General features: G+C 37.1%; 3 protein-coding genes across 3 annotated transcripts; all 3 read right to left on the bottom strand.

Moving 5' to 3' along the window:
* LOC18769328 (indole-3-pyruvate monooxygenase YUCCA2) lies at positions 1,975-5,240 on the bottom strand. Its single transcript, XM_007204411.2, has 4 exons — positions 4,142-5,240; positions 3,128-3,376; positions 2,897-3,019; positions 1,975-2,787 (listed from the first exon to the last, which is right to left on the bottom strand). Exons 1-4 carry the CDS (start codon positions 4,832-4,834, stop codon positions 2,554-2,556), a joined length of 1,299 nt encoding a protein of 432 aa, XP_007204473.1. The 5' UTR covers positions 4,835-5,240; the 3' UTR covers positions 1,975-2,553.
* Positions 13,422-14,986, bottom strand: LOC18770028 (heat stress transcription factor C-1). Its single transcript, XM_020568186.1, has 2 exons — positions 14,595-14,986; positions 13,422-14,504 (listed from the first exon to the last, which is right to left on the bottom strand). Exons 1-2 carry the CDS (start codon positions 14,805-14,807, stop codon positions 13,716-13,718), a joined length of 1,002 nt encoding a protein of 333 aa, XP_020423775.1. The 5' UTR covers positions 14,808-14,986; the 3' UTR covers positions 13,422-13,715.
* On the bottom strand, positions 18,801-23,360 carry LOC18771222 (kinesin-like protein KIN-13B). Its single transcript, XM_007202933.2, has 12 exons — positions 23,016-23,360; positions 22,716-22,904; positions 22,272-22,466; positions 21,976-22,083; positions 21,602-21,679; positions 21,441-21,522; positions 20,992-21,151; positions 20,613-20,915; positions 20,166-20,384; positions 19,583-20,084; positions 19,429-19,494; positions 18,801-19,345 (listed from the first exon to the last, which is right to left on the bottom strand). Exons 1-12 carry the CDS (start codon positions 23,133-23,135, stop codon positions 19,166-19,168), a joined length of 2,202 nt encoding a protein of 733 aa, XP_007202995.2. The 5' UTR covers positions 23,136-23,360; the 3' UTR covers positions 18,801-19,165.

Raw genomic sequence — 24,144 nt, 5'->3', positions numbered from 1 at the left:
GATCAATTGGGATGCATTCATTCATGGTATATATATATCACATATTTATAAATTATAAGGATATGAAACATGATTTGAGAAAATAGTCGGCAGCAAAAGGAGGAGTAGCAAATTTGTGGAGTTTGATTAAATATGGCATTATGGGATCTCATGGGCCATGGCTGCGAGGCAATTATTAGTAGGCCACACTTGCTGGTCCTCCTGATTGGGATTTTACAAGTAGAGAAAACCTTCAATCAAGATGTTGATACTCTCTCTCTCTCTCTCTCTCTCTCTCTCTCTCTCTCTCTCTCTCTTCTGTGTGTGCTTATATACAACTAGCTAGTTTGTCTTCATATGCAGAAGCTCAATATTCGATTTGTATATGTATATGCATGCTTCATAAATTCCAATCGGTCGGAATAAAACACGCCAACAACAAATCATTAAACCCTAACTAACACCCTCTATATTCTACCAATGTACTTGTCTCATTCATGCACAGCTTCACACATTTTTATATTGGCTTTGTCAATACACAGCGCACACACACACACACACAAATAATTGAAAAGTTAGTCGTGATCACTTAGAATTGAAACTGATACACCGACCCTTGTTGTTGATTCGCAAATTATTTTCAACAATCAGACATGAAAATGACTTTAATTATATATATATATTGATAGAATAATGGTCATAAATGTTATACCCGTAAATGTTGATGACAAGGTCAAGTTGTGGTGGATATTCTGCGAATGCTCAAGAAGGTCATGGTGGTCCGAGTAATTGATGAGGATATAAAGGCCCAGTTATAGCTCGGGCAATAAGGATAACAATTAATGCAATTTGATCACCAAATATTTTTAAAATATATCATAATCATCATATGCAGAACAAGATACACAGATATGATATAAGAACCTGATCATGATGGCCACGGCCATGGGGACCTTTTTATTTGGCCAACATGATTTCTCTTTTCTTCTCTTTTCTTCTCTTTTCTTCTCTTTTCCAATCACTTTTTACTTTCTCATTTCCCGGCCCCAATTCGGATACATGTGATGATATATGGTCCCTAGGTCTAGGTTAATTCATAATTGGGATCAATATAAAGAGTTGGATTTCGATTACGGATTACTCTTGTGTTTACTTCACATTAATGAATGAAAATGTAAGTGGAGTCCACACAAGATCAGTAATTCAACTCCTGATTTTGGAGGAATTGGACTCTTTGGTGGGATGTGTATTCTAATTCTTGAATAATTAACACATCAGGAATCCATCTTTTCTACCCATTATATCCTCACATATTTTTTTAAAATTTCAAATTTGACCAAAAAACAAGAGTATTTTACTAATCAAACTAGTTTCAATTCCGATTCATGGGAATTTAGTAAACAACTTATAAGGAATCAACACCACTCTTACCTCGATTCTATTTGGTTTAGTAAACAACTTCAATGTAAATATCCGGATTCTAACTCTCGTCATTCCAACTCCTACTCGATTCAATTCATCCTCCTCAATTCAATTCCGGATTAATAAACATGTATATATAAGTAAATATTGATATATGTATACACAATAATTCTTTCCGAAGATCTTTAATAATAACCTAGTTTTATTAAATCAAATATGAAGTTATTTTATGTATATAAAGACGATAGTCTAAAATATACGAGAAGGAGAATTCGAACTTGATTGCAAAGGGGAATAAATCAAATATATGGACTTTATTTTTTATTTTTTTTAGTACAAGCAATAATCTAAACTAGAGGGGAGAGGGTTTCTCACACACATGCACACAACTAAGATGCTATGGGAGTTCGAACCCGAGACATATAGTCTGCAAGTCAATGACATTTTCTACTAAGCCATACCTCGTTGGCATATGAAGTTTAACATTTAAATGCATCGTAGGTGAAACCAACATTTATATGGTACAAGTGATCATATTGATGAAAATGTCATATTCTCTATATACACCACCAATCCCGAATCACATTAAAATTCAGTTTATACCTTATACTTCACATAAATTCGATCACACCACCATCGATCATCTTAAAATCAGACACAAAAATTATAAAACCTGATTAACCAAGTCTGAGAAACCCAAAGTCTCTCTCTTAATTAATCAAACAGTACCCTAATATATCCTAGCTAGTAAGCTAAAGTAAAAGTGGTAATTTACAAGATATACGTACGCATTGATGATGAGAAGAACCACCAATCCCCACAGCCCAAAAGAAGCATTAAACTTTTTGTTGCACCCAACATTCCCCTAGCTAGGCATACTATTATAATTGAATGATTGGAATTGGAACCCAACTTCCATTTTCAACCCCACAACCTTTTTTCCCCTCTCTTTTTCTTTGCTTTCTTTTCTTTTCTTTTCTTATCTTCCTTCGCTCTACTGGGGTAGCTAGCAAAGGAACCAAATTCCTCGGTCTTGTCAAAGGCAGCTGCATATATATAAAGTGATCAATAATTTTGTTTTTTGTTTTTATAAATTATCTTTCGATATTCACCGCCGGTATATGATATGCAGGTTGTTTTTGCTTAATATAATCAAGGCTGTGGTGGTGGTGTTGGTGGCAGCGCACAAGCTGTGAAGGCCATGAAATGCGTGGCCTCAGCTTTCCAGCTATGCTCAATGTCCTCTGCAATCCTTCTTGCATCAAGAGAAGCGCCCAGTAGGCCACGTTGTGTAAGCCCCACTGAGTACAATCCACATTCCCCTTTCCATCCGTTTGGGAAGGGCTTCCGAGGCAATCCATTTTTTTCTGAAAACATGTTTGTTTCCTGAGAAAATAAAATTAACAAAAAGAAAGTTTCCTAAGTCTTAACCCAAGTTAACTTCAAGAAGATTAGTTTTAGTAGTTAATCAAACATAGTTGTCATTAGTACGTACCTTCAACCAAGATGTTACATTACTTTTGTACCCCGTTGCGAAAATGATGGCATCGAAATGCTCTACTTTCCCATCTATAAACTCCACAGCTTGATGTTTTAGTTGCTTTATTGCCTTGCAAACCTACATGGGCAATAGTCTGATTAGCCATTGATCTATCTATAAAGTCACGCGACACAGGACTAATTAAACTTATTAAGCGCGCAATTATATTATAATAACCATAAGTACCCTGATGTGGCCAGTTTTGATCTTAGCAAGTGTGCCAATGTCCAAAACAGGTGTCTTGCCAGTCATGCTCTTGAGCTCAAGAGGGCCACGCTCCGGGCGGTTGATGCCAAACTGGGCAGTGTCACCAAACATGAGGCGTGAGACAAGAAGCAAAAAATGATCCACAAGGCGCATGGGGAACCACTTGAGCAACCATATGGACAATCCAAAAGTTGATATTCCCAGTATCTCTTGCGGCAAGATGTGCACCTACAAACAATTGATATTTTACGAACAAAATTCAGAAAGAATTTTCTAAAAGCATTGAAAAAAACAAAACAAATAAAAATATGATAGAGTGTGTATAATGAGCTAGAGTACCACCACTGGCTGCTGATTCTCTGCAAAAGAACATTTTGTACGTGGGAAAGCTAGCGAGAGCTACCACATCATAGATTATATATGGCATGAGATTTTGTGTTTTTCTGACCCGTGTTGATTGCGCATGCAAACGAATTCCAAGAAAGTGAGAGAGAAGAATGACTTCTTCTTTTGTTAGAAGACAAGCTAGCTTAGCATATTGTCCACAACATCTACCACTAATCATCCAAAACTAATTGTGCATGTGTGTTAAAAGAAGAAACTTTTAAAGTATACCAAAATCATTTTTTTATGAGACCAAGTTTAAATTAATTAGGTTTTTTTCTAAAACAAAATTTGAAAAGTAGTCATACTAGGTTTGGCTATTATCATATCTAGCTAGAGGCACTCTGAATTGGAATCAAATATTACCTTTTAAAGAAATTATAGAGAACCTTAACTCACACTAACTAGAAAAGTATTGAGATTGAAACCATATAAAGGGAGAGGACGAGAATTTGAAGTCTTGTCATCACTAGGTAAATGCTCTATCACTGAAGCTGTATTACCCACCGCGATATTAATAATGAAAAGAATTGAGATTATTTATGAGATGGAAAAGAAAAAAGTAAAATTGGGTTAATGGCAGGCAACGCAGAGTTTGAGTATGCTCACCGAATCTTTTACAACGAGGGAAGGGCTTGCATTGTAGTTGCAGAGATCCAAACACACCTCCATGCCTGAATTCCCACATCCAACCACCAAAACCTTCTTTCCCCTAAACAACTCACCACTCTTGTAAGAGCTGGTGTGAAGAATAGGCCCCCCAAACTCATCCACCCCTTCAAATTCCGGCACAACCTCCTCAGCATTTTCACCGGTGGCAACAATCAGCCATTGACAAACATACTCAGTCTCCTCATTTTTCAACCCCAAAGTCTTAACAAACCAAAGCCCACATCTGCTATCAAACCTTGCACTCACCACTGTCATATTGAAAACAGGCTTCAAATCAAAGTGTTCAGCATAAGCATTTAGGTAAGCCAGAAACTGCTGTTTGGTTGGGTAAGTGGGAAAATCTGAAGGGAAGGGCATGAGTATGAGTTCACAGAAGTGCTTGGGGAGATGAAGGCGGAGGCGGTCGTAGGTCTTAAGCTGCCATAACGAAGCTATGCAGTTAGCCCTTTCAAGGATCAAGCTGGGAATACCTTTTTCTTTGAGACAAGCAGCAGCAGCTAAACCAGAAGGGCCAGCTCCAACTATGACCGGCCCAGGAACAAATATACGCCTTCTTGTAGTTTTAGCGGCCATCTTCGCTTCAAAATGATCATGAAGTCTTTTGCCTTCCAATTCTTTCAAATAGTCCATAAAATCAGCAATATATATAGTGCTTAAAAGTTGATCAAGTACTAATTGTACTTCACACCTTGAAGTAATAGTACTAGTAATTAAAGAAGAAAAAGCTGATTAATTAGGGTGACCAATGATCAATGAGATTAGGCTGAAGAGAATATTGGCAAGTACAAAGAGATGGGTCTTGTCCAATATGCGCAATGAGGGTTTGGTGGTTTTGTTTTTGTTCAAATGGAGGGAGAGGCAAAGAGATGGAGAGTTAAGAAGTTAGAGACAACACTTTTGCTAAACAAAGGTAGAGTGAGTGGGAGGACAACTAGGGGAGGGAGGTATTCACAAAGGGATTGAATTGGGGCCAGTATATATACACATATATGGTAGGCATATAGTAGGCTTAGTGGTAAAATTGTGAATATATATATATATATATGAATTGGGACATATGATATCTATGTTAGTAATAATAACTAACCAACAACAACCTTCTGCCTCTTCACCCACTTCATCACAGAGAGAGAGAGAGAGAGAGAGAGAGAGAGAGAGAGAGAGAGAGAGAGAGAGAGAGAGCAAACATTCTAGTTACAAGGACGAGTGGGGAGAGAGAGAGAGAGAGAGAGAAAGAGCAAACATTCTAGTTACAAGGACAAGTATCTACTCTAGCTAGCTAGGATGTTATTGATACGATGACACAGTACTTACTGATTCAACATCAAGGACATAGTGGACGGTGCTGATTGATGACATGAACATCACATGGTCAACCAATATATACATGTAATAACTTTTATTTTGAAATGGATATTTTTGGGGTGCTAAGCATCGAAAATGGTTGTTCAATAGTTCAATAAATTGATCTTTTTTAGTATTTATTGAATTGAACTGCAGTTTTACTTGCAATGACATAGTTCAATAGCTTCAAATCAATAGTTATATCCACTTACACGTTGTTTTTACACTAAAATTTGTATCATTGCAATATTCTCAAAGAGATTTTTAAAAAGAGACCAATTTTGAATATATTTGAAAAAAAGTAATTTAATTAATGTATTTTTTTTCTATTGCGTTCAACTATTGAAGAACCATTAAGATGCTCTTAAGAATATAATGCATTAATTACTGTATTTTTAAAAAATTATAATTACATCTATTGTAATAAACTAAATCACATCATTGCAAGTTGCAAATTGCAAGTGAGATTTTACTCTTTTAGTGGTTTCAACAATTGCAGCTAGCTACAAGGTTTGAAGGGCCCCACAAGACACTTTGGTGGATGAAGAATCTCTCTTTGTGCAAATATATTGGCCCAACTGATATTTCCATGGAGACTATAGTTCCTAACCGTCCAATCATAACGCTTTCTTAGGTATTGGAATTTGGAACCATAGCGTGATGCTCTTTTTGACCATCTTATATACCAATAGAGCTTAGAGATTAAGATGGCTGGTGATAGAGAATACAAAACTAGCTGCGAAAAAAATACCCCTGTGCATATAATTTCTCCAAACTTTTGGTTGGAGAATCTGTGGGATTCTAAGTGAGAATCAAACTAGACTATTTCAAATTTGAAGTTGCAATTGTCTTGTCACGATTGCAATGGGCCACTATATTATATATGTTGCCATAATTTGGAGGCAGAAAGCCGAATGCCATCCAAGTATACACAATTCAAATGCCCCATGATTTTGGAGAATCTCTTTTCCATCTTCTTGTTTGTTTTCTTTTAATAGACCTAAAACCAAACATATAACCAAGAGTATCTCTCCCTTCTCCCAGATTCTTTCCTTCAATTTGATTACTCGCTTTCAAATTGCCCACTCTCTGTGTTTTTTTTTTCCTTTCTCTTTTCTTGGATTGGAATTAATTTCCAAGGTGAGGCTATTGTGTATGTGATTGGATGTGTCAACGAGCTAGGCAATGTTACCGGGTCAACTTTTAAATACCAAAGTACATCGAATTGTCAATTTCTCATTGCTATTTCCACTCAAGCAGCTAGCATATACAAGAACAAATATTTCAGGCCATCATCATGATTGATATCTGATAGATTTTAGGAGACGAATTGAGAATCTACATGCCTGAAAATCAATGATCCTATTGTACATAACCCATGTAGTACTCGTATAAAGCTTCGAAGTTCAAATTGATGTGAAAAGACTCATTTTTGATAAGTAAATTAAACATGCGTGTTACCAAAATAAATTAAGGAGGTATCGTAGTGGTATTGGTATCAACTATTAAGTTGTACTTGTAAGGATATTCCGTTAGCAAATTCCCTAATGACTGTTTTATCAAATTTATTATTTGAAGTCTTAGTGAGTTTTTATGTTAATTGAACGGTAATCCTGGCTATTGCTAGATTAGGTACACTCATTTACAAAAGTCAACTTTAAACATCCTTGATTAGTTTATACAAAGAAGGCACCACTAGATTTGACTAATCTCATATGCCTGAGGTATTATTGGGTTTGTTAGAATCATGTTTTGCTCTCTTAATATTCCCCATTAAGATTTTAGTGCATGTTTCTTAATTATAAAACAACTTTTCCAGAAGCTTGTTTCTTAATTATAAACTAAGTGTACACACTAGCTAGCTAGTGATCTCTTTTCATACTCAAATGAAAAGGCTCAACACCTACCTGAAGAGTGAAAAGCATTCTCTTTTTAGGTAAAGACTTTGAGACTAGTATCAAAAAGATTACTGTAAAAACACATATTGTCGTTGATTAATAGCTCATCAACATTAATCTTCATTTAATCCCGCGCGGCACTCATGATAATTTATAATTAAATCTCTAGCTATAGTCTTTACGAGTTAGTTAACAAATGTGGGGTATTAAATAAAGATTAATAGGAATGTCATGCATGTATGCATCTAATTATTAAAGCTTAATGTAATATATTATATATAAGCAAAGTAGGTTAATGAAAGTTTGCAATTTGCAAGGGCCAGTTTACTTGTTAATTATAAGATAATCTTATTTCTTGGAGGGAAGGATCAATACCATTCTCTTTTCTTTCTTTTCTTTCTTCCTTTAATTGGTTTCTTGCTTATCTTTTTCATATATTATACTCGCCCGATTGTAAGAATATATCAGAAAGTAAAGCATCTGAGTTGACACAATGAAAGATGGCACCTGACCTCTGGGTGCTGATTACCAGAAAATAATATTTCCAGAACGAGACTGGGCATTTAATTCCATACATATATATACACGCTGAAAACGTATATAGATAGATAGTATACTTAGTGTATGAATACGCATACCGCTAAAACATCCCGTTACTATTGTACATTTATTTAATTAAGCTTAACTTTGTTAATCCTTTGAGGTCTCCAAATACATGTGGAGAATAGATATTGCTGGACTAGTCATACTCATCTGTAATATTTGAGTGTTAAGTTGGCGAATCAAGTTGTTGTAAAGAGATGTACGTGTGTTTCTTCATATTTGATCAATTTATTAATTCAGACGTGCAAAACTGCAGAATCAATATGTAATGCAGCAGACTGTGATGCTGATGAGTCTGCAAATGGGACTAATGATTTTGGATTTTAAATTGCGGGGGTGCAAGCAAAGTGAATCCCAACAACTTTAACTAAAACAAGCACTTAATTCACTTTTGATTCAGCTCAAAAGGCAGAAAAATTATTAGAGGTCGAATATTTTAAGGGAAAGTACATGCATAATACATACAGCTTAGCGTGCAAATACTAGCTAGGCTTTTGAAAGATCATGCTTGTGGTGGTGAATGCTATTATCTCTCTAACATCAGCATGGTGATTCATTTTCCTCCAACCAAATTCGTTTTCGAATATACTAGTCTCTCTCCACATTCCCCAACCAAAGTCCGTATACAGCAAACTTTATATATTTAGAAGATTCTGCTGTACTAGCTAGCTGGGCACTTCATATCTGCCAAATGGACTAGGTGCTGCTGTTAATTACCAAATTAATCTATAAAAAAACTGCAGTTCTTTTCCTTCACGCGGATACGATTCCCTCAAAAGACACTGCTAATTGGATATATAAAAAAAAGCTAACTAGATGCCCTCCTATGACTGTCATAGTTCATGATCATTCATGTGTTCATATCGTTTTTGTTTAGCACAAGTCACCTCTTCATTTGCTTGATTGTCTTTCCACTCTCTTTCTACATATAAAAACGGACAAAAGAGCCTTCCTGATGAGACCAGTCTTGACCTAATCTAAGATGAGAGGGAATTTATTAAAAAAAATAAAACAAAACAAAACAAATTTGATAGTGATATAGATTCCATCATGGACTGGTATACGGTCCAAATAACTGGAATGCGGTTATTGGTTGGATTATGGGCCTAATAACATGAGAAAGCAATGCAAACGCCAAATGTGATGGATGATGTTTATGGAGTGGGCCACAAAACCATTCTTGATTTCACTCACACTACTTTACTTGAATTGAAGCTAAGTTTTGAGAATAATTAAGGTCCATGTCCATGTCTTTTATCTGGTGGATATCAAATGCAAATTACAATGTGGTACCTTTTTATTTTTTTCAGAGACAAGTTTCAATAAAACTTATTACAGGCAGAAAGCCCACTCCATAATTGAAGGATTACAATCAGGGGGTTTAATTTAATAATAGTAAATTTAGGTTTTACCCATAAAAAAACTTTCACTTTTGGAAAAAGCCAAAGCTTTTTGAAAAAAGACATAATAACCTCTCAACGTTCAAACCAAAGACATGCAAATGTAAAGGATTTCTTAGGAAATCAAAAAATAAATAAGGGCAATTTTGTCTATTTTTGCTTCTTTTAAAAATTTTCTCTCTCCTTTGGGCTTTTCCAAAGTCTCCCTTTAATAATTCAATAATTCAATAATAATTTTGTATTGGATTAGACAGCTATTAAGGACCTTCTCATTATAAATTATAACCCCTTATTTTAGCTTCCCTGCATAAAGTTCACCAAAAGCATAAAGTCCACTAAAAACATAAAACCCACAAAAGCGCGATAAAAATCAAAACCTAGCCGAATAACAATAATGATGCCACCTCCGAGAAGCCAAAACCCACATATCGACCAACACAACCAAAACGCCCTCTCAAAACAAAAGCACATAAACACAAAGACAGCCACACAATAATTAATCACCCACTCCACCAAAATTGAAAAGATAGTACCTAATATCAGTTTCTTAATATACTCAAGCTTGTCGAGTTAATATACAATTAACTATTAATCTAGTGATACGATCTTAAATTCAACATCAAATATTGAGCATTGAGTTTGTTCGTTTGTTTTTGTTTTTGTTTTTCATTAGTGTTGGTTTATCAGAATACTGAACATCTTACTCTACATGTATGATTGGCAATCGATCAAAAGAAACCAACAGAATAAACAACACTGTTCGTTTTCCAGGTCAATTTTTAATTCTTCTTCTTTACCTACTAACTCTTTTCGCATTTTATAATCACATGCATAATTAGCCCAAATGCCACATCGCTCTTTTTTCTTAAAATTTTGCTGATTTTCTCGTTTCTCTAAGCCACGTTTTAATTTAAAAATGGTTTAGTGGTGGACAAATTAACCTAAATACATGGCCCCTTTTTCCCCATCCTGAGAGACAAGACAACAATGCCTTTCATCGGATTGGTAAGGGACAGGTGTCACCCTCTTTTCCCTGTCCTGTGGGTACGTTTGTCCGCCAAAATTATAGTATATTCCCTTACAAAAACAAACATGACGAGAAAAATAAAAATTTATTTATTTATTCTGGGTTAAAAATATACCCATCCATGCAGTAGAATACATAGTTGGTGAACTCACTGAGATACCACACGTGGTGGACCTACATGGTCATGGGTTCAACGTCCACCATGATAGTGTGTGCCAGTGCAGCACCACATTTGGCCTTACCGCTGTCTCATCTCATGTGAACGCTTTAGGAGGAGGAAGATCAAAAAGTTGATGCATTGGGAAGCCAACACGTGTCCTTTCCACTTTCGCTGTCCCCACGTGGTTTCAAGAGTCGAGGGACTGGTCCCCACCCAAAAGTCGGGGAAAGAAGAAAGATGAATGGTAGGGACGACTTGGTTGAAGGAGACTGGGACCCACAACCATTTTTCTTATTGTAAACAAAGTCGGGTGGCCCACTTCATCATGGAGTTTAGTTTCTCCCAGCGCATGACACGAGTCTCCGAAAGCCCAATCAGGGTTTGGGCTTGGATGGGCCCCATAATGTAAACCCTCTCGCGTAAATCCCTCGTCAGCATCGGAGCTTCACCCAATTTGAACATGAATTGGAAGCGTAATTAAACACGAGTCTCCGCCATTGACAAGAATCCTGGCTAATCATTGGCTATCGTGTTTGACTTTAAACTAATCTTAATTACTTGATAATTACATTTGGTAATTAATTTAGGGTCCTTCCTTCACATACGCTGCGCCTGTGTATTTTTGGCACTCTTTTTATTACGATCCACTGAGAGTGAGGGCACAGCAAGCGTGCAAATGTGACATATTTGGTAGGGTATGCTTACAGAGAGGGTGATGGCCTGCCTTATTAATGATGGGCACGTCTTGTGTGCCTCTCCTTAATTTTACTGTGTGCCTCTCTGTAATTTTACTGTGCCCCTCTTGGGTCCGAAGGGTCATCCTTCAATGGGATTGAACTCCATGCTAGAGCTGGGGTCCCTTTTACACACGCCATTGGCGGTTACTAATTGTCAATGCATGTGGAGTTCATAATATATTAGTGGGTGAAAGTCGTTCGATTCGCTCGCTTTTTGGAGAATAACTTATATGTAATGGGATGTCACTGTAATGGTATTCCAAGCTTATCACACATTGTTACATTCAAAAATTAAAATATATAATAATAAGTGATTAACTCGAAATAATGCCATAATAGTATTCCCGTATAAATAAGTTTGTAGACGAATGTTCTTAGCACTTCCTCTTGGATACAATTGTAGTTCGCCGGTGCCAGCAGGGCTGCCAACAGTGGAATTTAAATCAACCGACTTGGCAATTGGGGAGTGGGAAATAGATTATAGAATAGTCGGCATGCTCACCACCACGAGGACAAACTCAGTACAGCCCGTGCTTGCAATCAAAACGATATCTATTTGAAAGAAGCGCTTTTTGCTGCCTCAGTGAATAAAAGAGAGTCAAACACCATATTTTCCTCAGGAGGAGCTAACTAATCCTGAGGACCTGCTTCTACTTTTCATGTATGAATCATCTTATTCATGTGTCTCTAATCTATCTAACTTTAATGTGTTCTTGGCTTATTGCTGAATTTATTACCCAATAGTCAACGACACTTGGCTGAAGAGTAATGCTACCGTTTGCATGGTTAGGATAAATGCAATTTTGCATGAAATTAAATTAAAACAGTAAAATCTCACTTGCAATTGTGTGATTTAATTCATTGCAATAGACGGTACTAAGTGAATGTAGTAATATGTAACTCATGGGTATGAACTTCTTACGGATGGGCGAATTTCATACATTCATGAGAGAAAATGACATTTATTTGTTCTTATTTCCAATCACTTTTTACTTTCTCATTTTCCGGCCCCAATTCGGATACATGTGATGATATATAGTCCCTAGGTCTAGGTTAATTCATAATTGGGATCAATATAAAGAGTTGGATTTCGATTACGGATTACTTTTGTGTTTACTTCACATTGATGAATGAAAATGCAAGTGGAGCCCACACAAGATCAGTAATTCAACTCCTGATTTTGGAGGAATTGGACTCTTGGGTGGGATGTGTATTCTAATTCTTGAATAACTAACACATCAGGAATCCATCTTTTCTACTCATTATATCCTCACATATTTTTTTAAAATTTCAAATTTGACCAAAAAACAAGAGTATTTTACTAATCAAACTAGTTTCAATTCCAATTCATGGGATTTTAGTAAACAATTTATAAGGAATCAACACCAATCCTACCTCGATTCCATTTGGTTTAGTAAACAATATCAATGGGAATATCCGGATTCTAACTCTCCTCATTCCAACTTCTCCTCGATTCAATTCCTCCTCCTCAATTCAATTCCGGCTTAGTAAACATGTATATATAAGTAAATATGGATATATGTATACACAATAATTCTCTCCAAAGATCTTTAATAATAACCTAGTTTTATTAAATCAAATATGAAGTTATTTTATGTATATAAATACGATAGTCTAAAATATACGAGAAGGAGAATTCGAACTTGATTGCAAAGGGGAATAAATCAAATATATGGACTTTATTATTATTATTTTTTAGTACAAGCAATAATCTAAACTAGAGGGGAGAGGGTTTCTCACACACATGCACATAACTAATATGTTATGGGAGTTCGAACCTGAGACATCTGGTCTGCAAGTCAATTATATTTTCTACTAAGCTATACCTCGTTGGCATTTAGAGTTTAACATTTAAATGCATCCTAGGTGAAACCAACATTTATATGGTACAAGTGATCATATTGATGAAAATGTCATAATATATACCACCAATCTCGAATTACATGAAAATTCAGTTTATGGGAATAAACATATTCCATTCTACTATCCCGGAATTAGACATGCGAATTTAATTCCCAATAAATTCATTTCAAAATCTAAACCGACATAATGTCGACATGTATATTATTTACACATAAATATTTTTTATTTTTTTAGTTACATTAGAGGAAAGAAACTCCTTGTGATTTCGAACCTAAATGCCATGGGAGGAAGGAGGAATCCACTACCTTTGTGGTGGGAACCATAAACAATATTGTTAACTCATTGAATTATTTTCTTTTGTTATACATAATAACTATTTTTTTAAAATAAAGGATAAATAAAAAGGAACTAATACCGAAAGCCAAATATTGTGAAAGTACCAAAATCATAACTAAAAACTAAAAGCCACCCTCTAACAACGAGAATGGATAAGGCGGTGGTGCAGGGATAGGTTCCTCTGTGAGATAACCCACTCCCGCACCAACATTTCTATTCCCATACCCGTACCCGGAATTACTACTATTCCCGATCACATGACCCGACACCGTCGGGTTCATATTATACGGGTCTTGCACAGCCCGAACCCGATCCACGACCCGCCTCTGCGTCCCCCACTCTCGCGCCGTCGACGTCTCTGGAGACGTGGAATAAAAACTCTCCATCTCAAAACCCGGTTCGGGAGATGACGAAATTACCCCTACGGTTCCGTCATCCTCATCTTCGGTCTTGACGGAGTTGGTGGCCCCCATGCCCGACGAAGACGACGACGTTGAGGTTATCATCATAACCCGCCGCTTCTTCTCCCCCAACTGCGCCCTGAACGTACGATCCTTCTCGAGCATAATACGTGGCAAAATCTCAGGGTCCTCCGCGACTTTGTGCAGAAAAGCCATCATTTGCTGGGGTCGTCTCTCAGTTGCCTCCAATCTCTTGTTCATGTTCTCCATTTCTTCTTCCAACGCCTTCTGCTCCTGCTTCAACCTCGCAATCTCCATCACTATCTCTTCGTCGTCTAGCTCCTCGTGCTTCCCCTGTAATAAGCACGTGGTCGAATTCGAATTCGAATTCGAATACGAATTCTTACCCATGTGCTTTCTCCTCACCACGTTCCTCAGCAAATGCGTTTGGCCCCGCAGAAAACACTCGTTCGCAAATTCCCACCTATCTGGATCGACCTTACGAAATCCCTGCACATATGATCAAAATTGAGAAATGGGTTTTCATTTTCACCGATAATTAATCAAATCAGTGTACAATTATATGTGTTATATGCTCACATATGTGTTGAGCTGGCGAACAAAGCTGGAGAAATTGTTGTGCTTGAAGTAAGCGGGTAAGAGCCTCTGAGAGAAGTCTAAAGGGTCGACGACGATGAAGCTGTTGTTGGCTCGGCCCCAAGTGATTAACTTGTCCGTCGTCGGATCGTTGACCATCTGGTAAGTCTTCATAACGAACGGCGCGATGACGTTGTTGTTCTCCTCCATCATCATCCCATACGGATTGTCTTTTTCCCCTTTTCCTTCGCTTTCTCCTTCTCTTTCTCTTTCTGTTTCTCACACACACACTCTCACTCTCTGCAACTCTCTCTGTCTCGTGTGTATTTTCAGAGCCTTATCGGAATCGACTTTTCTTTTTTCTTCTTTTAGAATGTTGAAGTACCACCGTAATATATAACGGATGAGCGCAAACAGTGACACTGGCTAACGTGGCACATGACCATACGTTTCTGATATTCATTGGCGAGAATTATGGGACCCACTGGGCTCCGCTTTTATCACACGTCATGGTTAGATATTTATCAAACTCCAGGGGAAAGAGATGCTTCAACGCGCGTTTTGGGGGGCGTGGGATTCAGATTCAGTACAAGTTTTGTTTGTTTAATTAGTGACGTGGTCCCCGGGGTAGCTGACAACTGTAACTGTAGTTAGTCCTTAGACGACAGGGTGGGTATAGTCGACATTAGATTGGATTAGCACACTCTCACATGATAATTATTTAATCAGTCTCAAGATCATGTTCAGGGTTGTAGCCTAATAAGGTTAATAACTCTTAACTCTATTAGCCTATGATGTGTGAAAGTGCTGACAATTGGTTCTCCATTTCTTCATGAATAAAGTACGAACTCGGCCAGCTAGCTAGCTAGTGGATTTGAAAGTGCATATATACAAATGAAAGATAATGTGATTCGTCTATTTTTAGGACTGACACGTGATTTTGAGAGAGAGAGCATTCTCATCGCCACTTGTATGGGAAGGGAGTGAGACCAAGCCAAGTCACTAGGAGAGTGAGGACTTCCCACCTATCAAAATGAATACAGCCTCAATCATAGAGATCAACTTGTGCCTTTGATTTTAGGACGCCGGTGGAGTAGAACGCACTAATCCGCGACCACCTAGATTTTTGAAATCAAACTAAATAGAATTGTGACTTTCCAAAAATGCTTGTCGAAAATCAAAGAAAGAAGGTCCATTAATTTCATTTAAAATTTTATTTGTTTTGTTTGCTTGTTTTAGAATCGATTATCTTTTAATTTGAGTGTTGTATTATAAATCAAAGAGTTGTCTTAAACATAAATTAATGAAAAGCTTTGAATTTGCAATACAAAGCTCGGCTAAAAGGTTAGTAATGTTGAACGAGCACACATTTTGCTTATTATTTTCTCATCTAATGTTAGTGGGTCAAATGCACACGTGAAGTACATCATCAAAATTTCAAAATGAGAAAAACTAAAATATAGGTATTAGTTAGCTTCGATAGCAATAAGGCATCCAATGAAAAGGGATGCTTAGCCTAAAAGAGAAACTAATGTGTGGTGCTTAAGCTTTTGTCAACAACCCAATAGTGATAATGATGTATATGATGGATATAAAGTCAAAATGAAATGTTCAATTATATGCATAGGCTAGCAATGCAAGTGAAGCATTATGCCAAACCAGGGGGTGCTTGTAGGGGATGAAGCTTCATTCACCAAACCAACACGCGCTTGGGGCTAGGGTTTGGGAGTTTGCTCCAGGATTTATTAAATGAATAAATTAGATGAAACGTTACCAATGGGAGGATGTAAAATGGAGAGAGAGAGAGAGAGAGAGAAATTAAAAAAAGAAAAAGAAAAAAATGAGTGGGCTTAGAAGATTCGGTCGATAGGAATCCGATTTTGCTTTTTGCTTTTGCTTTTGGGCTTATAGGCTGCTTGCTCGTGCGTTGGCGCATAAAGGGGTAGGGTACGTGTGGACTTCCTACTTGGCCACGTCCATGGCTCTCAGGCCTAAAGCCCTTGTAAATATGTTTTTGGCTCTTTTGGAGTGGTGTTAGGGCCATGGGGAGCATATTTATTTACTCCAAATCCGTTCTTGTCTCTTTCTTACTCTCTCTTATTACACCTTGTCGGTTCATTTTATGCCACAATTTTTTATTCTTTTTATTTAATTTTTATTATTGATTTTCCCTATTATTTATAGTGATGGTCAATTAGTATAAATTAATTTATATGCTTAGTCACTACTCACGGGTATTCCCATTGGGAATAGACATAGTTTTGTTAAATAACATCTCTAACTAATATTAAAATTAGAATTTATAAGCAGTCTCTCATTATTTATTTAACATAATAATTTGAAGTTAATAGGAAACATTTTTTTTTATTTTATATTTTCCATCAAAAGTGGGAGTTGATTTGGAATTAAGAAGAGATTGTCGGGCATGTAAGGTAAGTCAAACAAATATTTGGTACCTTATAATTAAATAATCATGGTGACTTATTTATAATGTGAGACTATAGCTTTCCAAGAAATCTTTGGTGGCATACATAATTTTTTGTTAATTGTGTATTATTGCACTTAAAGAAAAGAAAAAAAATATATTAATAAGAAAATGAGTGCATATAGCTCATGTGAGACTATAGATTCATACCTACGGCATATAGCTCAAACCTATGACACATGGTGAGGATGAGGATATTCGGGGTTCTAATAGAAAATGGACGAACACAAATGGCTGCTATACAAAGGTGCATAGATATGTTCTCAAATAAAAAATAATTACACTTTCTCCTCTTTAAGCAAAGAAGATCCTTTGCTTGCCCAAATTACAAATGGGTCACTAATTTGACCAATTACATATTCCATCAAACAAATTTATGTACTTAACCCACAGTCCACATGACATGAACAAAATAGAAAATGGACGCATACTTACCTTCTTTTTTTGTTAACGTTTGAAGAGTAGGCATTATTAAAGTTCAAATATGTGATTACTGATCTGTAAGCAATGACTCTTACCACTGCCAACCCATATTTACTTGGTACCGTACTTTAGTGCATGCATGAGATAGGTGTTTATACGGCAATAATCTTTTTCAATGTTATCTTAATTAAGATGGTTAACAATAAATATGTAATTGGATTTTGAATTCCCTTTCTCCAATGATTTTTTTTTTCCATTAAAAAAAATTTGATTTACGTTAAATGTGTAATACCATTTCGTATCGAATCAATTTTCACATCAGTTATGCAAATTGTAGCCGACTAGATTTCTCTATCCAGTCAAATTTAGGTTAAAGAGTCTGAAGGAAAAGAAAAAAGTTATAAGAGTTTGATAAACAACTCCGAAACAAACCCTCCGATGGGACTGATTTATTATGAAGGCGATATCTTTTGAAAAAAGGACACATTGATGATGGATGTGATTGATTTATAATGAAAACAACCACCGCCATAGAAATAATTCTGTTTAACTATTTTCCAATGAACAACTGAGTTCATAATTCCTGTTTTGAGGACGCAATTTGCGGTAGTGGGTAATCATTATAAAACATCAATTGGTGGGGGTTATTGATTTATTTATTTTTAATACAAGCGATAGTCCCAAAGGAAAAGAGTTTTCTCACACACACATGAGGGTGTAAACCAAAATCCTTTTTCATTAAGTTAGACATGTTGACACCAATTGGTGGGTTAGTCGGTGTCTACAAGTTTGTGACTGTTGACCAAAAAATAAATAAATTTGTGACTAATGAGGTTTAGCTTTTATGAAATAGAAACCAGTCATCAAAAAGGAACAAGAGCCACAAAATCTGGAAAAGAAGATTACGGAAAGGGTACAAAAGGATCCTAGAGACTTTGAGAAACAAAAAAAGAGATGATAGTGACTTCAGGTAAGACAAGATTTTATCACAAAGATTGCAATCTCTCGCTGGTCAAGGAATAGCAGTCTTTTGGGTCTTAAGCCGACTTTGAGGAAGATACCAGATGTAATTTGAAACAAGAAGACACTCTAATGTAGTAAAAGGTTTAGATACACATGAATGATTGAATGACATTAAAAAAATGTAACTGAATCAAACACGAAAAATTCGAATTTGAGACATTTTTCAACAAAGTAAAAACAAATTACAAATCCGGATAGACCAATCGCTAGCCGATATTATGGAGATCATTCATTCAAAGCTTAAAAGTCCAAAAGCCAAAAAAAAAAAGTCACAGAGCTTTACAAAACGTGCATATGCTTGCATGTATCTTTCTCATTCCTCTCATAGGTCATAATTTCAAGACGATTTGATATAATGTTGACAGAAAAAGAAACAAGATCAAACCATCTACCCCCAAAACAAGCAGTTTGAGGTAGGTGGTTTTCATATATTATAGAAACCCTAGCAACTCAAACAAGCTTACTCTATAAGCACATTGCCACAGAACTTTTATGAAGAGCCAACAAGCTAGATAGATAGGCATAACAGACAAATAAATAAACAAGGGCCAAACCCTCTATCAAGGAAGAGAATGAATCATCACATCAACTTCCTGGAAAGCCACATGCCAACTGCTCTGCTTAGTTCTCTCTCCCAATTATATCAATTGCTTGAAGTAGATACTAAAACACTATGCTCATTCAGGTGCCTCTGGAACTCAGCCAACTGAGTCTGCAGTTGAAGAATTCCTGCAGCCTTCTCAGAGAGTACGGCATTCAATTTACAGATATAATCATCAAGTCGATTGCCTGGTTGGTCAGCTTCGGCCAGCAGATTCATCTCCTGCATAAGTAAATGCAGTTAAACTACGTCCAAGCATAGCACAAAATAAAACTACAATGCGGTCAGAAGAGATTGTTTCCGACCTCCCTAACAATTTCTATGGTCTGCTCTACTTGTCTTCGGTGAGCAGTCACAAGGTCTTCCTCTTCCTAAAAGCAACCAAATGAGAGTATGATGAATGTCATATATCATTTACCAATTAGCAATTCAAGATGGAAAAATGTAGAATGTATTCACCTGCAAGACGGCATTAAGATCATCCTCAGAATTTGAGTTGATAGCCCCAAAATCAGGCATATCCCTCCATTTCACCTGATTGCCAATCTTTCGCCTTTCCTCCAGCGATGATCGCTGGTAGGTCTCTACCTTCTTACTATTCCCTCGCGATGGTTTGTCTTGTTCATAAGCCTGCTCAGGGTAGTCAAGATCATCTGTGCCTATGAGATTTTGACCACCTGTCTGATCCTTGTAGTAATCTGAATATACAGATGCAGCCAAACTTCCTTCTACCCTCCCACTAGGTACACGATCCACATTAAATTGTGGGGAGGGCTCTCTCTCTATCTGTTTGGACCAACCAAAGCTGCTCTTTTCACTAGGAACATAATTCATGTCATCTTCAAAGGTTGTGTCAGTTGATGTAGATGAAGACAAGGGCATTGTGGTTGAGTCTCTAAGGTATGACAATGAAGACGATTGATGCCTTCTGGAGCCACTCCCTTTGGATAAACTCTTCACCCTGTGAAGAAAGAAATTCATGAGAAATGTATAAACAATGATAAAATTCAATTCTCCACTTATTTTGTACAACACTAAATACCTATCAGCATATCTCAGAGTGTTGAGAGTGTGTTCACACGATCCTGAGCTTGGTGAAATGCATGATATCATAACGGTGCGTGAATCACCAACAAATGAATCCCTAAGAACTTCAGTCAACTTACTCCCTCTGAAAGGAATGTGGCCTTGGTCACTGTCAAGAGCTCTAATGCATTCTTTTAATGCAAGTAAGCTTTTATTAATCTCAGCACCTTCCATTCTGCAAGAAGAAAGTAAACTATCATCTCTTGCAACTCAAAGGTCCTTTAACAATAGTCTGTATGGACAATCAATATAAATAAAAAAGCAACAAGGTTAAGCCACCCAAGCAGTGAAGATCTCCTAAGGGAACCAATTGATTCATCAACCCTAGCTATGCCAAGGGTGATACTATTTTCTGAATAAGTATCATGCTAATTGGTCATAATTCCACACAACAAATTCCCACCTTGTCTGTTTATCATTATCTGTCGTATCTGCACCACGCTCACTTCCAGCAAGGTCTATGAAAGATAGCTTGCCTATAAGTCGGGCAGGCTTTGATTCAGTTCCATCAGCTGATCTCTTGATACAGAGCTGAAGTATGGCATGTGATCGGGAAGATTCCTCATTTGCACCAGTTGTACCAGTACTTCTTGTGGCATTTCCCTTCTCAATGAACTCCTTGACTGTCTCCACATTTGACACCCTGTACTCTTGCAAACCCACGATGCACACTTGCTGTTTACCATCCTCTCTCATGCAAAGCTTTCTGCAAAAGTGGAACTCTTTGAGGATAATGAGTCTGAATGAAAATCTTCTCTGGCCTACAGGCTGAAATAACTTACTTTCGATCATTTAGGAGATCAAACAGTTTCCCTCCATATATCTCGAAGAAACTAACGAATAACTGAAAACCTTGGTTTCGGTAAGTATCGAGCATTAATCTTAGAATATCCTGGGATGCTTTAAGGGGTAATGGTTGCATAGTGTAAGTCTTCCCACTCCCTGAACAGCTAAATAAGATTAACTTCAGTTTACAGGTACACATATAACAGAATAAGAAGTGAGAAACAGAAAACATAAATATTTGGAATACATTTCCAGGGAGGAAAAAAGACATTCTCTCAATTAAACCAATTAGAACTTAAAAGAACAGTTGAAAAACTCCAACAAGATAACATAACTTACATACACGAGTCAACAGTTTAAAGAATCGTGGATGTTGAGAAAGGTGACGGCAAAATTTTAAGTATAATGGAGAAGTACTAGGTTTTCATAAAAGGTAAATACTTGCCTGTCTGCCCATATGCAAAGCAAGTTGCTTTTGTTCGTTGGAAAATCAGTGGAACTATGGGCTCCACAGTCTCAAAGTACACCTAAAGTAACAAAATTAAAGATAATGTAAAATCATCTGTAACAAAACAGTAAAGTGAAACAAGAGTCTGATAAACTCACCTCATCATTTGAAACATCTTCATTCAGCACAGCATCAAAAACAAATTCATGTTTCTCGACATATTCTGTTAAGTCAACCTGCGGAGGATGGTGACATAGAATTAGATGCTTCTAAAAAGTAAATACACAGCTCCATACATAGAAAAGAGGAGTTTTCTGAGAACATTAAGCTATTAAAGAATTGGAAATTGCTCGGTCACACACACACACAAACACAAACACATGAATGTTAAAGAGATTTTTCAGGGAGATATTCACTTGATCAGTCACACCCAAAGACATATGAATGCATGCAAACATGAAAACATAGAACATTGGAAGTTGAACTCTTGACAATCGATCGCTGTTGAAAAACTCGCTCACCAGGTGCTCACCTTAAGTTTTGTTTCATGAACTGTGAGAGCATTAGAACCTGGTTCTATTGTAATAATGTCTTCCTCTTTCTTTGAAATTTCCCTTTTATTTAGTGGTCTCTTGCGTACCTGCATTAAAAAAATAATAATAATAATAATTAGCATCAACATTTCCACTGCAAAAAGAGAAAACAGAACAGATTGTCATGCTCAATTTGTTGATTCTAGAATGCAATATTTCGGGAAATCAAGAGCAGCCATTCCCTGCACTGCATGAGATGATACAGAGAAAGAGAAACAACTTTTAAATGACATACCACAACTTTGATCTTAGCAACACTGTTGGCCCTTTCTTTATCCGATGAAAAACTCTTGAGCAGATTATTCTCAGGCAAACCCCGTGATCTGCTTGTAAGCTTGTTGGTGGAGAGAAATGGCTCAGAATCGTCAAGACTTTTACCACGACCAGGATGATGAAGCGGGTGCCCGTTAGATTGGCCTGAAACGGGCATCTACCGATGCCAAACATCAATCAACAATTTTTTTTAAAATTAGAAAAAAAGTATTACATTGGATCAAGGCAGAGAAATGTGAGGTTTAAGCTTTTAAAAAAATGAAAAAAAGCAGGGCATTTATGAAAAAGTAAACTTAAACCCACATTTCAGTCTCTAATCAATGTAAAAGAGATAACATAGAATTTAGCGAAATTTCTGATCAAGAGGAAAAAAAAAGGTACAACTTTTAAAAGTAAGGGGACAAACCACAGGCAATAACTCGGTGTCAAAGGAATGCAGATCAAGCAAGCCGGGGCTGAGCTCACTGGGCGAAACTCGATCATCACCGTTCCTTCTCGTGGTCGACGATCGCGATGCAATCGAAGCGTCCGGTGATCGCTCACGAACACTTCTCTGATTATTCCTGGTCGTTTTCGAGCCGTACAACTCAAAGTCCTGCAACCAAAATCTCTGAGAATGTGAGCTTTTCATACGAAGGAAGGAATGGTTAAGTAATTGTGAGCTCAACGAGGGGCAAATTTGCAAAATTTAATATAAGATGAGGACCTGTGAGAGACTGGAGGACTGGAGCCACTTGGAGGAGGCGTCCATGAAGTTGTCCGAGTACTGACGCTGGTGGTGCATCGCCGAATTAGATCGCGCCATCTGTCTCCCCACCACATTCATCTTCGTCTCCAACTCTCCCTCTCTCTATCGGCTCCGCTGGCCGTACAAAGCTCCAATACACTTTATGTACCAGTGAGAGAAAGCTTCTGAGAGAAGCTGCTGTTGCAGTAGTGATGGTGGTTGGAAGATGTTTTTTTCTTTTTCTCGAACTTTTTCTTTTCCAGTTTTCGCGTTAAACAAAAAAACAGAGCGTGCGAGAGACAGAGAGAGATTTTGAAACTTTGAAAAAGAGAGGGTGGGGTGGGGCAGCCGATTCGAGGTGCGCTATAGGGACGACGAACGAACCAAGAGGATGAATGGCGGGGACACGTGTCGCTTATTCAAACCGTCAATTGCCTCGAGCGGGTAAGGTGGTCTGCACGTCGTTGAGTGTATTGTCCGATTCGCTACATCGCGAGTCTACGATTATCGATGCACCGTCGATGATTCACCGTTAGATTATGGATTGGGCTCCGTCTGGAAAATTGGACGTCGGATGGTGTAGCCCATTTTTGAAGCAAAGCCCATAAGTCACGGGTCACTTATAATGGATCGTTTTGGGAGGTCCACATTTATAATATATGGGAAAAATATGATGAATGGTATTAGTAGGAGGGAAAAGTTGAATTTGAATTGGTATTTTGTCGGTAAAAGTTTAAAATTTATTTTAAAATTCCACTTGGAATCTTCATTTGGTTCAAGGATTCAAATTAAATGTGCTTATGAATAGTTGTATTTGTACTCCCTTTGGCTTCTTCAACACTTAATGATCATATATAGGGTCCACAAAATCACATGTTGAGCACAATTTATGATTTCAAAATGCAAATAGAGAGTTATGTATCTTAGCTTAGTCAAAACAAAAAAGCATGATTAGGCTATAGATGTAATGTTTAAACTTTCATATAAGGAAATAAAAAATTAATAGTCAATTGCCATTTTTAGGTCTGTCCCTCGATGTTAAATAATCATTATCTAGTGCATAAAGGCTTTTATTTGAGGGATACTCTTGTAGGATCTACCATACATT

This window comes from Prunus persica, chromosome G7 (genome assembly GCF_000346465.2).
Source record: "Prunus persica cultivar Lovell chromosome G7, Prunus_persica_NCBIv2, whole genome shotgun sequence".
In the NCBI taxonomy this organism is placed as follows: Eukaryota; Viridiplantae; Streptophyta; class Magnoliopsida; order Rosales; family Rosaceae; genus Prunus; species Prunus persica.
The sequence above is the reverse complement of the archived record's forward strand: the minus strand, read 5'-3'. Positions and strand labels throughout refer to the sequence as shown.

What these genes read in the sequence shown, in the direction of transcription:
- LOC18771222 (XM_007202933.2), bottom strand. Translation starts at nt 23,135, where the DNA reads ATGAATGTGGTGGGGAGACAGATGGCGCGATCTAATTCGGCGATGCAC. An exon ending in CTTTGCATATGGGCAGACAG is followed by an intron (nt 21,152 to 21,440) that starts GCAAGTATTTAC and finishes TTAGCTGTTCAG; the next exon opens with GGAGTGGGAAGACTTACACT. An exon ending in ATCTTAATGCCGTCTTGCAG is followed by an intron (nt 19,495 to 19,582) that starts GTGAATACATTC and finishes GGTTGCTTTTAG; the next exon opens with GAAGAGGAAGACCTTGTGAC.
- LOC18770028 (XM_020568186.1), bottom strand. Translation starts at nt 14,807, where the DNA reads ATGATGATGGAGGAGAACAACAACGTCATCGCGCCGTTCGTTATGAAG. An exon ending in TTCGCCAGCTCAACACATAT is followed by an intron (nt 14,505 to 14,594) that starts GTGAGCATATAA and finishes TCATATGTGCAG; the next exon opens with GGATTTCGTAAGGTCGATCC.
- LOC18769328 (XM_007204411.2), bottom strand. Translation starts at nt 4,834, where the DNA reads ATGGACTATTTGAAAGAATTGGAAGGCAAAAGACTTCATGATCATTTT. An exon ending in CCCTCGTTGTAAAAGATTCG is followed by an intron (nt 3,377 to 4,141) that starts GTGAGCATACTC and finishes AATTGTTTGTAG; the next exon opens with GTGCACATCTTGCCGCAAGA. An exon ending in TCAAAACTGGCCACATCAGG is followed by an intron (nt 3,020 to 3,127) that starts GTACTTATGGTT and finishes TTGCCCATGTAG; the next exon opens with GTTTGCAAGGCAATAAAGCA.